Source organism: Podarcis tiliguerta, assembly GCF_965153285.1.
Source record: "Podarcis tiliguerta genome assembly, chromosome: W".
NCBI classification, from domain to species: domain Eukaryota; kingdom Metazoa; phylum Chordata; class Lepidosauria; order Squamata; family Lacertidae; genus Podarcis; species Podarcis tiliguerta.
Window position 1 is genome coordinate 14,747,568 of NC_139552.1, and position 18,567 is coordinate 14,766,134.

An 18,567-nucleotide genomic window follows, 5' to 3' on the forward strand; every position below is an offset into this window, starting at 1 on the left:
AGCAGTGGTGGCTGAGGAAACCAACTCTCCCCAGGTGAAAACCGGAATAGGGGTAACAAGAGGTACAACTCCAATTCCAAACCAACGCTTTCCAAAGGGAAACTCCAGGAAGGGAAAAGCCAAATGTCCTTTTTTTCTCCTTTTTCCAAGCCAGATGAACACAATCTCACATCAAATTCCGTGCTATTTCTCGGAATGAAGGAAGGAAGAAAATCAAAGTTTTCCAAATGTGGACGGCAAGAAACATTTGGAACCGGAATCCTACAAATAGGACAACGTTGCCTATCAATACAGACCAGCCAGCGCTCACAGAACATGGGGAAAGGGCTTCATAAATACTCTAACAAATCACCAGACTACTACTATTATGATTATGATTTTATTTTATTTTACAGAATTATAAATAATAAATAGCGTGTAAGACAGTAGATTACAAATTGTTTGCTTCTTTTTTAAAAAGAAAAAAGAAGTTAAGGCCGATGGGATCTTGTGAGAAGGAATAGATCAGGCTTCCTCAACCTCGGCCCTTCAGATGTTTTTCGCCTACAACTCCCATGATCCCTAGCTAGCAGGACCAGTGGTCAGGGATGATGGGAGCTGTAGTCCCAAAACAGCGGGAGGGCAGAGTTTGCCTAGGTCTGATCTAGTTTATTTCAACTCCATTCTTATCTTCAGAACAGGCATGGGCAAACTCCAGCCCTCCAGATGTTTGCGGACTGCAACTCCCATCGTCTCTGACCCCTGGTCCTGTTAGCTAGGGATGATGGGAGTTGTAGTCCCAAACATCTAGAGGGCTGGAGTTTGCCTGTGCCTGCTTCAGAACAAGCGATCGCAACAGCTTTTTTTTTTAATAAGAATTAAGAGTTACTATCCGAGCAGACATTGGCAAAATAATAATTTATAATAATAACTTATTCTTTATACCCCGCCCATCTGGCTGAGTTTCCCCAGCCACTCTGGGCGGCTTCCAATCCAGGGCTGCCTTCAGATGTCTTTTAAAGAGAAGATAACTGCTTATTTCCTTCACATTTGAAGGGAGGGTATTCCACAGGGCGGGCGCCACTACCAAGAAGGCCCTCTGTCTGGTTCCCTGTAACCTCACTTCTCGCAATGAGGGAACCGCCAGAAGGCCCTCGGTGCTGGATCTCAGTGTCTGGGCTGAATGATGGGGGTGGAGACGCTCCTTCAGGTAGTTAAAAGGAAAACCGGCAAACCAGGCAGCATTGGGCCTGATGTGTCTATTAAAAGGAGAATTATTCTTTCTAAACAAGTATCTAGACCAGGCATTGGCAAACTCGGCACTCCAGCTGTTCGGGGACTACAACTCCCACAATCCCTAGCTAACAGGACCAGTGGTCTGGGATGATGGTAGGTGTAGTCCCCAAACAGCTGGAGGGCCAAATTTGCGTAGGCCTGACCTAGAGCAACAGAGTTTATTTCAACTGCATTCTTACCTTTGGAACAAGTGACGGCGACTGGTTTCTCGCCGACATTTTTAACGCAAATATAAATTGGGTGCTTTTCTGAGAATCTGGAGGAAATGTGGATTCACTTTCTTTGAAAGGAAAGTCCCGATCTGAGCAGTTGTTGTCAAAATAATTGGTAGTTAAAAGGAAAACCGAGCAGATGTTGGCAAAAGAATTAAAAGGGAAACCGGCGAGCCAGGCACTGCCGGGACCTGACGCATCCCTTAAAAGGATTAAAATCGCCAGGAGACGTTGCCGAGAAGGAAGGTTGACGTGGGCATTTCGCACTCTGCACTCATAATCCGGATGCCCTCAGGGGTTTTATGCCACCAATTTCTCTGTAGGCGGGTATAGCAAAAGGACGGCACGGGCGGACATCCAGGCGAGCGGCAGGGGGGAGTCACTTGGGGGAAAGGTCATCCATCAAGATGAAGGGGGTTCGGATCGTGCAACAGGTGCTTCCGCCACGGCGCCTTTGGCCAGGGAGTCAGAGGAAAGCCTGGCACTGCTGGAGCTCCCGTCGAGGGCGTCCGAGGACAAACTGCAGGGCACGAGGGGAAACCACAAGCTTAAGTCAGGGCACATGAAATGAAAATTTAAAAAATGTCCAGTAGAATCTTAGAGCAGGCATAGGCAAACTCCTATGTTACATTTCCCATAATCCCTGACCACTGGTCCTGTGAGCTAGGGATGATGGGAGTTGTAGTCCAAAAACAGCTGGATGGCCAAGTTGGGCCACGCCTGATCTAGAGCAGTGGTGGCCCAACTTGGCCCTCCAGCTGTTTGAGGACTACAATTCCCACCATCCCTGACCACTGGTCCTGCTAGCTAGGGATGATGGGAATTGTAGTCACCAACATCTGGAGGGCTGGAGTTTGCCTATGCCTGTTATAGACCAACTCATTTTGTTCTGAAGAAGTATGTGCACACATCTTCAGATAAAGTGCACATAAAGTGAATGCAAAAACAAACAAACCACGAATCCGAAGAAGTCACTGGCAGGTTCTGGTCCGTACCCAGCCGGGTGGATTGGGTTCAAATCAAGTCGGTTGAAATCACGATTCAAGTCACTCAGTAACGCTTGATTTAATATCCCCTTATATATATATATACACACACATATACATACATACATACAGAAAGGCCCAACCTTGCTGGCATCCTCTTAATACTAACTCCCATCATCCCTAGCTAACAGGACCAGTGGTCAGGGATGACGGGAGTTGTAGTCCCCAAACATCTAAAGGGTCGAGTTTGCCTATGCCTGGACTAGAATGTCACTTAAATAAAAAAAGCTTTAGAAAGATTTTTCCTCCAAAAGCATTTTGTTTTAGAAATCTGATTTAAATTTTTAAAAATCCAATTTAAGTAAAAAAAAAATCAGATTTAAATATAAAATCCCTTTTTTTGTTTGTTTTTTAAATCATTGATTTTTATCCACCCTGGGTAGGAACTATTTTGGAATGCTAGAACAACAAAAGACATGGCAAACCATTTCTGGGCCAAGATGAGTAGTATATGCATTATTCAGATTAATTTTACCATGAGCTGAGGTCTGACAGGTGGGTCACATCAGGAGAAAGCATGTTGGTGGTTCCTTGGAAAAGTCTCTTGGGCTGGCTTTCGGTTTCCATTTTTCCTACCAAAATCAAGCAGATTTGGTTCAGATTGGAGAAGGAGACCTTCAAAAAGCAGCAGTTTGAAGCTTGCCTCATAGCAGCAAAACAAGACAACCAAACCAAGTCTCTGGGTGATGATCATTTCAGGCACCCGCTCCTCGACTCCAGGCATAGGCAGACTCTGCCCTCCGGATGTTTTGAGACTACAACTCCCATTGTCCCTAGCTAATAGGTGTTGGCATACAACCAAGGAAATGGGGGCAATTGGCAGGCCCCCAGCTGGTTCTAGCCCACTGGCTGGTGTGTTGGGCGATCTCCAGTCCTTGGATCAGCTACTAACAACAGCTGTTGCTGTCTTAGCAAACTCATCAGCAAATCTCTTTGGAGGTTTGCCTTTTGTGGCCCTTGCAGATCTGCATACTAGATGCAAAGTCTTCAGCACTCATCTCCTCCTTCTTAGGAGAATGGTGGCCAATGGTGAACAGTGCTTCTTCCAGTTTAGTGTCAAACCCATCAGATGGTCTGAGTGAGGCCTTTGCGCTCTTGTAGTCTGCTGTGTCATCACTGTCGCTGACATCAGCAGCAGCACCGCCCACTAAGCTGGAATCCGAACTCTGATCATCATCCTCAGCTTCCTCTGCTACCTCAGCATCCTCATCTTCTGAGTGACACTGGAAAATCCCCACATCCCCGCCCCCCTTGGGATTGTATTCAACACTCTTTGTGAACCGTATGGTCTTCGTGTCAGTCATGAGTACCCTGTATGCACCTTTTTCATACCCCATGAACAAACCATGTGCCCCACGCTTCCCAAGCTTGCTGCTCTGTGGGGTGTGGACCCACATGTCAGAACCAAAGATTCTCATGTGCTTGATGTAAGGTTTCTTACCAAACATCTTCTCATAGGGAGCACAGCCGATAGGTGAAGACAATCTCCTGTTATACATGTAAACAAAATTATTCAGCGACTCTGCCCAATATTTCTCAGGAAGATTGGCATCATGCAACAAGGTTTTAAGGCCTTGCAGCAAAGTTTGATTTGTTCTTTCACAAAGGGAGATCTGGGACTTGAGAGGTCGTGCTGGATTCCCTTCTCAGTCAAAAAAGCTTCAAACTGCTGAGAAGTGAATTCCCCACTTCAGTCAGTAAACAAACAACCAAGTTGTCTACCGTGGGCATTATTCAACCAAGCACAGAAGGCCTTGAACCTAGGAAATGCTTCTGATTTCTGCTTGAGCACAAACACATGAATGTACCTGTAAAAAGCATCAATTAAAACCATGAAGTACCTGGCGCCACCCAAAGAGGGTGAAAGTGGACCAACCAGGTCTGCGTGGACTAGCTAATAGGGTTTAGAAGCCTGCCTGCTAGACACTTTGCCTTTGGGTGCAACCTTCACTTTGTTTTCTGCACAAGAGACACATTTCATATAATACCTGCAGAGTTTGATTGTCATACTTTGAACCTTCTCTGGCATCTTGGCGAGCGCTTGCCATGCCATGTGGCCAAATCTTTGATGATGTGTATGAATACAATCTAAATGAAGAACTTTGTTAGTTTGTGCAACACAACAAGATTCAACATTAGGCACATTAACACCAGTGTCATCGTAAGTTATCAAGAACAATCCATCTATAAAATCAGCATGCAAGATTCCTTCATTGTTCTTCCGAATGATGCAAACCCCCTTCTTGAAGGAAATTTCAAAGTCTTGCTCAGTCAGCTGTGGGATACTGAGCAAATTGTCTGCTGAATCAGGAACATACAGTACCTTGCTGATGGTGGTGTGCAAGCTTGTCAGTTTCACTGTCCCAATTCCAGCAACCCGCAATGTCTTTCCATCAGCCTGTTGAACTGCCCCATCCTGTGGCATAAAGGAGATAAACAAGTGTCTGTCCCTTGCAATGTGCTGCGATGCGCATGAATCCACAACAAATCAGGCTTTGGCTTTTGGAGAAGCAGTGCTAGCAACTAAAGCCTTGTTCTGCACTGTTTCGGGCTTTTGGCCCCCCTTCTTCCGGCCATCTGCAGTCTTTTTTCTCTGTTTATCTTTCGCCTTTGGACAATTCCGTTGGACGTGACCTTGATTCTCACAGGACTAGCATTTCACAGCTGCCAAAGCCTTAGCTCCCCCTGGTGGCTGCAATGCTGTCCCAGATGACATCGCAGTCTGCTCTCCCTGAAGCACACAATCGGGTTCTGCGTTCCTCCGATCATACAGTGGTACCTCGGGTTACATACGCTTTGGGTTACATATGCTTCAGGTTACAGACTCTGCTAACCCAGAAATAGTACCTCGGGTTAAGAACTTTGCTTCAGGGTGAGAACAGAAATTGTGCAGCGGCAGCAGGAGGCCCCATTAGCTAAAGTGGTGCTTCAGGTTACTAACAGTTTCAGGTTGAGAACGGACCTCCGGAACGAATTAAGTTCTTAACCCAAGGTACCACTGCACTCATTTTGGAGGACAGCCAAAACCTTTGCTGCAGTCAGGTCTTGAGCAAGTAGAGTAGCCAGCTGGCTTGCCACAGTGTGGTAACTCTCATCCAGGGAGTCCAAAATCAGGACCGCAAATCAAGACTCCGGCATAATGAAACCTGTATGCACTAATTCCTGTCTTAACTTCTGCAAGTCCAATACGTGGGCTCTGAGATCTCCCCCTGGCTCAAGCTTCTTTCTGTGCAGCTTTCTGAAGTAAAGCAATACAGACCCAGCTTCTTGTCTCAGATGCGATTCCTTCAACGCCTTCCACATTTGGCGTGAAGACGCCTTGCCAGCCAGGGTAATTAACTCCTCCGGAGCTACTGACAGGAGAATCGCCCCCATTGCTTTGGAGTCGGCTGCAGACCATGAATCTGTTATTTGAGCTGGGGGATCTTCAGAAACAGTGTTCCATACCCCAAGCCTTCTCAACTGACCCTTGCAGTACTTTGCCCAGGTCTGATAATTGTGTCCATTTAGACGTGGACAGGGAGCCCCATCTGATACTTGTAAGAGATCCATTCCTGCTTTTTACTTCAGCCAGGACCTGAGCTCTTCACAGCCGCTTATCTTAGCAGGTCGTAAATCAACGCAGCCTGCTTCTCTCCGGCCTTAATTGCTTGGCACAGACATCAAATGCCAGGTGGTGCAGCATCCATCAGCAGCCTTACTCTTGTGTAAGCGCCGTGGATCTGGGCCCATAACCCTGTTGTTGGCATGCAACCAAGGAAACGGGGGCAATTGGCAGGCCCCCAGCTGGCTCCAGCCCACTGCCTGGTGTGCCAAGCTATCTCCAGTCCTTGGATCAGCATGAATCTGGACCTGAGCTTCAGAAGCTGGGGTACTCTACTCAGCAGAGTAAACACGCAAACAGAAGTGGCAAGAGAGGTTGTGTGAGCATATTTACAAGCAGTTTATTCAGCTTACATCAGGACAAAAGGAAAACATGTCTGCTTTCCTTCGTGTCCAAAGCAAGACAGCTAAAGCAAAAGCAATACACAAACAGAAGTTCCCAGCAATAATAATAATAATAATTTATAATAATAATTTATTCTTTTTTTAAAGATATTTATTAAAATTTCAACATATTACAAAAATAAGAAAAAGAATAAAAAGAAAAAGATACAAAGTAAAAACAGTTAAAAACAGATCAGTCTTTCCATATCTTATCTTTCATTTGCTTGTTTCCCTGACCTCCTCACACCTCCCTTTCTTGTATTCCAGTTCAATTAGTTAATTCAGCAAATCCTTTCCCTCTTTGATTTTATCTTAATCTTTTATCTTAATATATTATAGCTTTAGATTATCACCTGTTAACAATCCATTTTTACATATTCCTTTATAACATTGCTGCTAAAAACCACTTAACTTCAATCCAACATCATTCTAACATTCATTAACTTTGCAGTATTTCTGTAAATAGTCTTTAAATTTCTTCCAATCTTCTTCCACCGACTCTTCTCCCTGGTCTCCATATAGTCCATCACCTTCATCTGCCATTCTTCCAGAGTGGGTAAATCTTGTGTCTTCCAATACTTTGCAATAAGTATTATTGCTGCTGTTGTAGCATACATAAAGAAAGTTCTATCCTTCTTTGACACCAATTGGCCAACCATGCCCAGGAGAAATGCCTCTGGTTTCTTCAGAAAGGTATATTTAAATACCTTTTTCATTTCATTATAAATCATCTCCCAGAAAGCCTTAATCCTTGGGCACGTCCACCAAAGGTGAAAGAATGTACCTTCAGTTTCTTTACATTTCCAACATTTATTATCGGGCAAATGATAGATTTTTGCAAGCTTGACTGGTGTCATGTACCACCTGTATATCATTTTCATAATATTCTCTCTTAAGGCATTACATGCCGTGAACTTCATACCTGTGGTCCATAACTGTTCCCAGTCAGCCATCATTATGTTATGTCCAACATCTTGTGCCCATTTAATCATAGCAGATTTCACCGTTTCATCCTGAGTATTCCATTTCAACAGCAAGTTATACATCTTTGACAAAATCTTGGTTTTGGGATCTAACAGTTCTGTTTCCAATTTTGATTTTTCCACCTGGAAGGCAATTTTCTTATCCAAATTATATGCCTCCATTATCTGATAATAATGAAGCCAATCTCACACTTTATTTTTTAGTTTTTCAAAACTCTGCAATTTCAATTTGTCTCCCTAATAATAATTTATTCTTTATACCCCGCCCATCTGGCTGAGCTTTCCCAGCCACTCTGGGCGGCTTCCAATCAAGTGTTAAAAACAATACAGCATTAAATATTAAAAACTTCCCTAAACAGGTCTGCCTTCAGATATCTTTCCTTCACATATGAAGGGAGGGCATTCCACAGGGTGGGCGCCACTACCAAGAAGGCCCTCTGTCTGGTTCCCTGTAACCTCACTTCTCGCAATGAGGGAACCGCCAGAAGGCCCTCGGTGCTGGATCTCAGCGTCCGGGCTGAACGATGGGGGTGGAGACGCTCCTTCAGGTATACAGGACAGAGGCCATTTAGGGCTTTAAAGGTCAGCACCAACACTTTGAATTGTGCTCGGAAACGTACTGGGAGCCAATGCAGATCTCTCATCTTATGTGGTCTCAGCAGCCACTCCCAGTCACCAGAATAGCTGCCGCAATCTGGATTAATTGCAGTTTCCGGGTCACCTTCAAAGGTAGCCCCACGTAGAGCGCGTTGCAGTAGTCCAAGCGGGAGATAACTAGAGCATGCACCACGCTGGCAAGACAGTCCGCAGGCAGGTAGGGACTCAGCCTGCATACCAGGTGGAGCTGGTAGACAGCCGCCCTGGACACAGAATTAACCTGCACCTCCATGGACAGCTGTGAGTCCAAAATGACTCCCAGGCTGCACACCCGGTCCTTCAGGGGCACAGTTACCCCATTCAGGACCAGGGAGTCCCCCACACCCGCCCACCCCGTCCCCCCAAAACAGTACTTCTGTCTTGTCAGGATTCAACCTCAATCTGTTAGCCGCCATCCATCCTCCAAGCTGTGCTGGACTGTAAACAGACATGTGACATGCAACAATCCACACGTCTGTTCTTAAGGTGGAACGCACTACCCCAACAACAGGACCAGTGGTCAGGGGTGGTGGGAGTTGTAGTCCCAAAACAGCTGGAGGGCCACGTTTGGCCCCGCCTGATCTGGAGCAGGAAAGACGCATGGCTCGGGCAGGCCACAGGCCCCACGGTGAGGGCCCCACGGCATTTTGTGTCCCCCAGTGGTGACACCCGGGACGGACGGCCCCATGGCACCCCCCTGCCTTTGCCCCTGCATATACCTTTCCTTTTGATGGGACCAAGAGCGCTGGGCCGGATGCAGTTGATTGGACTCTGGCTCCTCCTGCTAAAATCAAAGCCGGATTACGGTCAACCTAGGAACAGGGAAACCTCTGAGGTGACAAGACAACTTTAAAGCTACTGTATTGTGTTTTCAAAATTATAATCTGGGTGGATAAAAATCAATGTTTTTTTTAAAAAATCAGATTTTTAAATAATTTAAATCGGATTTTAAAATCATTCTAAAGATAGTTTTCCATTTAGGTTACACTATAGTCCAAAGGCTATTCATCAGGAAATAAGGATTTGTTTTAAATCAGGCATCCCTAACCTTCGGCCCTCCAGATGTTTTGGACTACAATTCCCATAATTCCTGACCACTGGTCCCGTTAGGGATCATGGGAGTTGTACGCCAAAACATCTGAAGGGCCACAGGTTGGGGATGCCTGTTTTAAGTGCTAAAACTCAGTCTAAGGGTTTTTTTTTTTAAAAAAATAGTTTAACCACATCAGTTAACAAACATGGATACATGTGCTATAATGTTATTCCTTTAGTTAAATAAATTGTTTAAATTGTTGTGCAGGAAAAGATGATTTTTCTCCTTCCAATCAAGTACTGCAGAAAAGTTGTCCAAATTGAAACAGTTAACTTATTAAACCTCACCATAATTTTGTAAGTATTTCTGATGGTATAACCAAATCAGTCATTTTTGATATAACTGGAAAAACTCTGAAAATTTATGATTCCAAAAAGGAAACCTTCCTCCCGATTGTCAATATTAAGAGGATGCCAGCAAGGTTGAACCTTTCTGTTAAAAAGGGATTTTATCATTCCAAAAAGGAAACCTTCCTCTGGTTGTCAGTATTCAGAGGATGCCAGCAAGGTTGAACCTTTCTGTAAAAAGGGATTTAAATCAAGCCTTCCTGACTAGTGGTTTAAATCAAGTCTGACTGACGAGCGGTTTAAATCATGATTTAAATTGATTTAAATCAAATCCACCCTGATTATAATGCTGTACAGATACCCCATCCAATCCTTACAAACAGTAGCCTTTCACAAGCTGTTAATATTTTTAACCGCCAAGGAATTTCACCGAAGATGGACTTTGTGCCCTAGCAGTTTATCAAATGAAACTCTGCTACACGAGTCCGCTCTTTAATAAGCATATCTACACGGGGCAGTATTTTCAGGACAATGCTAATAAAATCGATATAAAGTTGAAAATGCTATCCTTTCCAGAAAATAAAACACAAATAATGACAAGTTACATAACATCAGAAATGCCAATTGCTATCTGCTTAGGCGAGTAAGGCAACACATAACATGTTTAAATTACAGTGGTACCTCGGGTTAAGAACTTAATTCATTCTGGAGGTCTGTTCTTAACCTGAATCTGTTCTTAACCTGAAGCACCACTTTAGCTAATGGGGCCTCCCACTGCTGCCGCCGCCCCGCCACTGCGCGATTTCTGTTCTCATCCTGAAGCAAAGTTCTTAACCTGAGGTACTCTTTCTGTCTTAGCGGAGTCTGTAACCTGAAACATCTATAACCCAAGGTACCACTGTATAACTGATAAATTGTCAGAAGAAAGAAATTTATTTAAAAAATGGGCTTTAAGTAACCAGCCTGTGACTTTATGGTTTCAGCTTGCGGTGTGCTGCCAGATTTGATATACTGTACCTTTAAAGTTTCTTACATTGATCCTAATTATTTGTTATTTGATACATCTGTGAATAACCTTATAAGTTCTATACATTGGTTTTATCAGCATCAGCTAGCTACACTAGTTAGTAAGCACTGATCCCCAAGTATTATATTTACCTGTATGGATATTCTAAAAAAATTACTTGGTGTGTATTCCTAATTTATTGTTTATTCGTTATTTAATATACAGGTTGCTTCAGCACTATTTGAAAAGTTAACTCATTACATTGACTACTCTTTGGTGATGGACTGATATCTATTTTATTTGGAAATTGTAAATTTGGGGTGACATTCTACTATTAATAAATGCATTTATTACATTCATTAACCATGGGTTGTGGCTGTATTGGAGTAGACAAGGAAACACACATGATGTTTAAATTATACAGCTGATAATCTGGTTTTCGTGTTGGTTTTATGCAAGTGGTTTTTAACGTGAAGCGCCCCGAGAGCTTCAGGGATGGGGTGGTGCAGAAATAAAAGAAATAATAAATAATAACAAACACAACACCACACACTGTCCATCAGCATGCATCTAGATTCAGGGGGGCAGCTGCGTTGGTCGGACACAGTCGGAATAAATAAATAAAAAATTAAAAATGGTCCAGCATTGCCTTTGAGACAAACAAAGTTTGTTCTTGGTATAAGCTTTCGTGTGCATGCACCCTTCTTCAGATACACGGAAACAGAAGTCCCCAGACTCTCATATATAGTGGGAGGGTGGGGTGGGGTTTTTCTCAGAAGGGTAGTAGGAGATGAGTGATTTTATGGTTCCCAAACGGAAGCGTCGTAGGACTACAGACCTGCGCCTCCATGACTGACTTTTTCTTAATCCTTGTATTCATTGATAATAACACTTGGCTGTTGTGCGCAGGCAGACTTCTTCAGATACACTGAACCAGAAGTCCCCAGACCCTGATATATAGAGGGAGGGTGGGGTGGGGTGGGGTATTTCTCGGAAGGATAGTAGGAGATGAGTAATTTTATGGTTCCGGAGCCCCATTCACAACCTGAGCAGAATGCAACCCATGTCTGCATGTGTTTAGTGATTCGCCGCTTCTGCGCATGACGTCATTTTGAGTGTCTGCGCATGCACGAGCGGCAAAACCCGGAAGTAACCCTTTCCGGTACTTCTGGGTTGCCGCGGGACGCAACCTGAAAACACTCAACCTGAAGCGTCTTTAACCTGAGGTATGACTGCAGTAGAACCAAATCAGTCATTTTTTATGTAACTGTAAAAACTACTCTGAAAATTTATTATTTTTGAAAAATGAAAATGAAAATCCTTATTTCCTGATGAATAGTCAGTTAAATAGAGAACTATCTTTAGAAAGATGTTTCCTCCAAAAGCATTTTATTTTAAAAATCTGATTTAATATTTTTTTAAATCCGATTTAAATAAAAAAATCTTTTTTGACATATATATATTTAAATCATTGCTTTTTATCCACCCTGATCTGTTCCATTCGCAGGCATAGGTCATGTATAAGTTAACAGTACAGAAGTCAAACTGATTACTAAGAAACGCTTCCGCAGATATACTGACTTACTTTGAAAATCTCCTTATGGGGCTAGGAGTTGGGCTTGGAGGCAATCCATTACTACACACAAACATTTGCAGGGAGGGAGAGAAGCATTGCTAGGAAAGACAAGCACAGCATTGAAAAGCACCTGAAATGATGTTTCCGTCGTTAGAAATAAGAAGTTTTATCAACATATCAACACCAGCGAAATTAACTGAAATGCATAAAACAAGGAATCGTTGCTGGAAACGTAAAGAAAAGGAAGGTACTTTTAAACTGCATGTGGTGGGTCTGTAAGGAGGTGAAAGCTTTCTGGGAAATGATTTATAATGAACTTTTAAAAAATGTTAAAATATATATTTACTTAAAAAAAACAAACCAAGAAGCCTTCTTACTAGGTATTGTAGGTAATGAAATACATAAGCAAGATAAAAGACTGTTTTTATCTGCAAGAACTGCAGCAAGAATATTATTAGCCCAACGTTGGAAGCATACAAGAGATCCCAACGAAAGAAGAGGGGCAGACGAAATTAATGGACTATGGCAAGCTGGCAAAACTTGCAGGGAAAATTCAGAACCAGCAAGACCAGACTTTCCTGAAATATTGGAATAAATTTACAGAATACTTGAAAGACAATTGTAAAAAACTAACTTCGCTAGGAGGGTTGCCAGAAGTTTTGTAAGGTGGACTTTATCCATTATTGCAAAGTGTAAAATGGTTGATTTATAATTAGGATTTAATAGTACCGTATTTTTCCGTCTATAGGACTAGGTTTCCCCCCTAAAAAATAGTGTCCAAAATTGAGGGGCATCTTATACATGGGGGCCATCTCCCACCATTTTCTTAAATCTGAGTCCCTAAAAATAGGGGGCATCTTATACATGGGGGCGCCTTATTGACAGAAAAATACGGTAATTTAAAAATGGTCAATTTACAATTTGGATTTAATAGTACTGTATTTTTCTGCCTAGGGACACAGGTGGCGCTGTGGGTAAAGCCTCAGTGCCTAGGACTTGCCGATCGTATGGTCGGCGGTTCGAATCCCCGCGGCGGGGTGAGCTCCCGTCGTTCGGTCCCAGCTCCTGCCCACCTAGCAGTTCGAAAGCACTCTTAAGTGCAAGTAGATAAATAGGGACCGCTTTATAGTGGGAAGGTAAACGGCGTTTCCGTGTGCTGCGCTGGTGCTGGCTCGCCAGCTGTAGCTTCGTCACGCTGGCCACGTGACCCAGAAGTGTCTTCGGATGGCGCCGGCTCACGGCCTCTAGAGCAAGATGAGCACACAACCCTAGAGTCGGACACGACTGGCCCGTACGGGCAGGGGTACCTTTACCTTTATTTTTCTGCCTATAAGATGCCCTCATGTAGGAAATACCCCCTATTTTGGGGAAATCCGATTTAAGAAAATGGGGGGAAGACGTATCTGTGTATAAGACGCCCCCAAATTTTTGACATTTTTTTTTGGGGGGGGGGGTAGTCTTATACACAGAAAACCATTAGTCAAGGAGGAGGGAAGTCTCCGGCTGTTTTAGCCAAATGTTTTCTATGTTATATATAAGTTGAATGTTATGTTTAAAATGTTTACAAAAAACTAATAAAAATGATAGGAAAAAATGAAGTTTTATAAACATATTGCAAAATATTTATCCCTCCAGTTCTGGACAGAAGCAACCAGAAGGGTTGGTGTCCACAGCCCTCTCTGAAGATTATGAATGAGCTTATCGGTCCAAAAGATCTGAGGACTCCCAAAGACCACTAAATATCATTTAGTTCCCGTATAACAGGCACGTCCAACAGGTAGATCACGATCTACTAGTAGATCGTGGGGTGTTCCTGGTCGATCTCTGGTCCCTCAGGGATCTCCCCCCCCCCCCCCAATAAAATAAGCTCAACAACTACTGCATCCTCAAAAAAGCTCAACCACTCTGGCTTCCTAAGAAAAGCTGAATAACTTTGCCTTCCCCAAAAAAGATCAGCCACTTTTGCTCCCTAGCAAAAAAGTGGGCCATTAAATTAAGTTCCACTATCGGACTGTAGATTCAGGACCCTCCACTGTGTTTTATATAATCAAGTTTTGATTATGTTCTGTGTATCTCGCAATGCTCATTCAGTTCCATTCATTCGTATATTCTGTTCCCTTCATTCATACATTCCACTTCCTTCATTCATATATTCCGTCTCCTTCATTCATTTGCTTCCGGGGGGAAAAAGCTCCACAACTTTGATCCACCCAACAACAATGGGTAGATCCCGGCCAGTTTTTTTTTAATACTGTGTGTAGATCGCAGTCTATCGGGAGTTGGATGTCCCTGCACTATCGGACTGCGGATTCAGGACCCGCAACTGTGTATTATATATAAGTGACCTTTGATTATGTTCTGTGTGAATCGCAACGCTCATTCTGTTCTGTTCATTCATTCATATATTCTGTTCCATTCATTCATATATTCCGTTCCATTCATTCATATATTTCGTTCCATTCATTCATATATTCCGTCTCCTTCATTCATTTGCTTTCAGGGGAAAAGGTCAACCACTTTGGCTTCCCAAAAAAAAGCTCCACAACTTTGATCCATCCAATGACAATGGGTAGATCCCGGCCAGTTTTTTTTATACTGCGAGAGTAGATCGCAGTCTATCGGGAGTTGGGCGTCCCTGCTGTATAAAAAAGTCTTCCCACACTGCCACCTCCCTTGCGACTCCTAAACTGAGGAAGCTCTCTGGCGTACCTTTCCAATCCCCCTCGTGGGCGAAGGTGCCGGAGAGATGGGAATGAAGTCTATCCTCTTTGGAGACGAGGATTTTTCCGATTTGTCCAAGTCGTTGTCACTCTGAGAACACAAAAGGGTCATGTTGACAGCCTCATGGGGCTGCGCTGCAAAAATTTCAATGAAAAAGAGCACAGCCAATCACTTCATTCCCCACTCTAAGCTCACTGGTTAAATTAAATTCAATTAAATTAAAATATTAAACATCTGTAAAAAGATTACCAGGCTCAAGCTTTCTTCCCATGATTGGCTTATCTGCATTGCTGTTTGGACTTCCCTAAAACACAAAAAGGCTCATCAGTAGTGACAAGAGAACACAGTCGCTTCTTCTTCTTCTTTTTTACAGCAACTGCGTACAACAACTATACTTTGCAAAGGCATATGTGGAACATTACAAAGAACAAGTTCATTTTCTGCAAGTACTGCTTCTTAAAGTTGTCGCGTCTGACACTTGTATTTGTAATGAAATACATGGAACACAAAAAGCTTTTATTTGGACATTACCTTTAAATAAACTGATTCATTTGTACATACGTAGAACACAAAAGCTTCTATTTGGACATTATTTATATAAGAACTGATCTATTTGTATTTCCCGTTCTAAATGTTGGTCCTTAATTGCTTCTACTCAATTAGATAATGTGAAAAGAGTTACATTTATATGATGTATAAATAATTTATATAGTTAAACACAGCCAGTTACGTTGTGGGTATATTTGCTCCTTTTTTTTAAGACAGCAGTTCAGTTGCGCCTACCTTTCATGTGCCGCTTCTCTGTTCATCAAATCCACTCCTTCCTCCTGGAGTACAAGAATTCACAGCTTAGTTCTTAATGACTTCCTGCCCCGCAAAATATCACTTCCTATATCAACCATATATCCTATATCAGGCATCGGCCAACTTGACCCTCCAGATGTTTTGGACTTCAATTCCCATCATCCCTGTCCACTGGTCCTGTTAGCTAGGGATCATGGGAGTTGTAGGCCAAAACATCTGGAGGGCCGCAGGTTGGGGGTGCCTGTTTTGGGACTACAACTCCCATCATCCCTAGCTAACAGGACCAGAGGTCAGGGATGATGGGAGTTGTAGTCCCAAAACATCTGGAGGGCCAGGTTTGGCCACCACTGCTACATCCTATACAGCCTTGTGAAAAGGAATTGAAACAAAGAATATTTTCTATCTCACTCGCTATCTGGAGGGCGAAGTTGGCCGATGCCTGTCCTACATCAGCATAATCTGATATATCTTATATCATAGGTAGGCAAACTAAGGCTCGGCGGGCGGATCCGGCCCAATCACCTTCTCAATCCAGCCCACGGACGGTCCGGGAATCAGCGTGTTTTTACATGAGTAGAATGTGCCTTTTTATTTAAAATGCACCACTGGGTTATTTGTGGGGCATAGGAATTTGTTCATTTTTTAAAAGAATTATAGTCCAGCCCACCACAAGGTCTGAGGGACAGTGGACCGGCCACCTGCTGAAAAAGTTTGCTGACCCCTGTAATATCCTATATATCCTATATCAACAGAATCTGATAAATCCTATATCCCAGTGATGGCCAAACTTGGCCATCCAGCTGTTTTGGGAATACAACTCCCATCATCCCAAGCTAACAGGACCAGTGGTCAGGGATGATGGGAATTGTAGTCCCAAAACAGCTGGAGGGCCAAGTTTGGCCACCACTGCTACATCCTATACAGCCTTGTGCAAATGAATTGAAACAAAGAATATTTTCTATCTCACTCGCTATCCTGTACTCAAAACAAACATGAAAAGCCAGTTGGTCATTGTGGTGTCGGAAGCCTGCAGCCAACAGGAGGAACGATGAGCTCGCCACAATCTATTGAGGTTCCACGAAAGAGAGTTATTCCAGAGCTGAGAAAGAGGTATCCTGACGGTACTGAGATATTGCAGCAGGACCTAGCTCCCTGTCACATATCGAAAGCGGCGAATCATAGCACTGTAGAGTTGGAAGGGACCCTGAGGATCATCTAGTCCAACCCCCTGCAATGCAGGAATATGCAGCTGGTCACGACAGAGCAGCAAAGACAGATACTTGATTAGCCAGGAAATTCCCCCGACAATCCCATGGAGAATTGGTGGGCTATATGCAGAAAGTCGCCTCTGCGCTGGAAGACTGCGCAGCTATGCAGAAGCTCGAGTGTGGTGCGGGGATCTGAAAATCAACAGCATGGGTACGCAAACTATGGCCCGGGGGCCGGATCCGGCCCAATTGCCTTTTCAATCTGGCCTGCAGACGGTCCAGGAATCAGCATGTTCTGTAACCTGAAGCGTATGTAACCTGAGGTCCCATTGTATAAGACTATTTTGGGGGAATCAGATTTAAGAAAATGGGTGGAAGATATATCCGCGTATAAGATGCCCCCCCTAATTTTTTTGGAGGGAAACCTAGTCTTATACACGAAAAAAATACATAAATTTGCACCAGGGTGTATCAGCAGAATTGCATGGTGCAGCCAAACTGTACCATCACAGAGGATAGGGTAATACAGTGGTACCTTGGGTTACAGACGCTTCGGGTTACAGACGCTTCAGGTTACAGACTCTGCTAACCCAGAAATAGTGCTTTAAGTTAAGAACTTTGCTTCAGGATGAGAATAGAAATTGTGCTCCGGCAGCGCGGCAGCAGCAGGAGGCCCCATTAGCTAAAGTGGTGCTTCAGGTTAAGAACAGTTTCAGGTTAAGAATGGACCTCCGGAACGAATTAAGTACTTAACCCAAGGTGCCACTGTATGCGTTTGAATATAAATAACCGCGTAGATGCACACAAAACATAAATGTATCAGGAAGATACATTTCCCCCCAACATGCTCGTTTTCTGTCTGCAGGAAGCTTTCAAACCTGGAAGCTCACATCTCGACCCTCTGCAGCAGCAGAAACCAGCACCGACCCTCCCTGCCAGCCGTCTCACCAGAGTGGTGCATGCTCTGGTTATCTCCCGCTTGGAATACTGCAGTGATGGCCAAACTTGGCCCTCCAGCTGTTTGGGGACTACAACTCCCATCATCCCCGACCACTGGTTCTGTGAGCTAGGGGTGATGGGAGTTGTAGTCCCAAAACAGCTGGAGGGGGCCAAATTTGGCCATCACTGGACTACTTCAACATGCTCTACGTGGGGCTACCTTTGATGGTGACCTGGAAACTGCAATTAATTCAGAATGCGGCAGCTAGACTGGGGACTGGGAGCAGCCGCCGAGACCACATAACACTTGTCCTGAAAGACCTGCATAGGCTCCCGGGGCGTTTTTGGGCACAATTCCAAGTGTCGGTGCAGACCTTGAAAGCCCTCAACCGCGCAGTACAGGAAACTTTCCTCTAGTTGTCAATATTAAGAGGATGCCAGCAAGGAAGCCTGCCCGCCCCACCCCGAACTCCCCTGCCCCTTCTTCCAGGCATAGGCAAACTCGGCCCTCCAGAGGTTTTCGGACTACAACTCCCATCTTCCCTGACCTCTGGTCCTGTTAGCTAGGGATGAAGGGAGTTGTCATCCCAAAACAGCTGGAGGGCCAAGTTTGCCTATGCCTGTTTTATTATGTTTTTAGTGTTCTGTTGGAAGCCACCCAGGGTGGCTGGGGAAACCCAGCCAGATGGGCACAGTAGAAATACATTATTATTATTTAAATTTTATTTTATTTTATATACAAACCAACAGGAAAACAGAAATATTTAACATACACTACTGACACCAATTACAAA

At 43.8% G+C, this 18,567-nt stretch overlaps 1 protein-coding gene across 1 annotated transcript in view; it reads right to left on the reverse strand.

Annotated features, from left to right (window-relative positions):
- LOC310668852 (PABIR family member 2-like) overlaps window positions 1-18,567 on the reverse strand; it is a 33,590-nt gene that overhangs the window by 6,315 nt on the left and 8,708 nt on the right. The window contains 8 exon segments of the mRNA XM_083422206.1: window positions 1,455-1,905; window positions 1,911-2,007; window positions 3,009-3,105; window positions 8,859-8,923; window positions 12,111-12,199; window positions 14,811-14,912; window positions 15,072-15,126; window positions 15,606-15,649. Coding sequence (XP_083278332.1) covers window positions 1,867-1,905; window positions 1,911-2,007; window positions 3,009-3,105; window positions 8,859-8,923; window positions 12,111-12,199; window positions 14,811-14,912; window positions 15,072-15,126; window positions 15,606-15,649 — 588 coding nt within the window. The 3' untranslated portion in view covers window positions 1,455-1,866.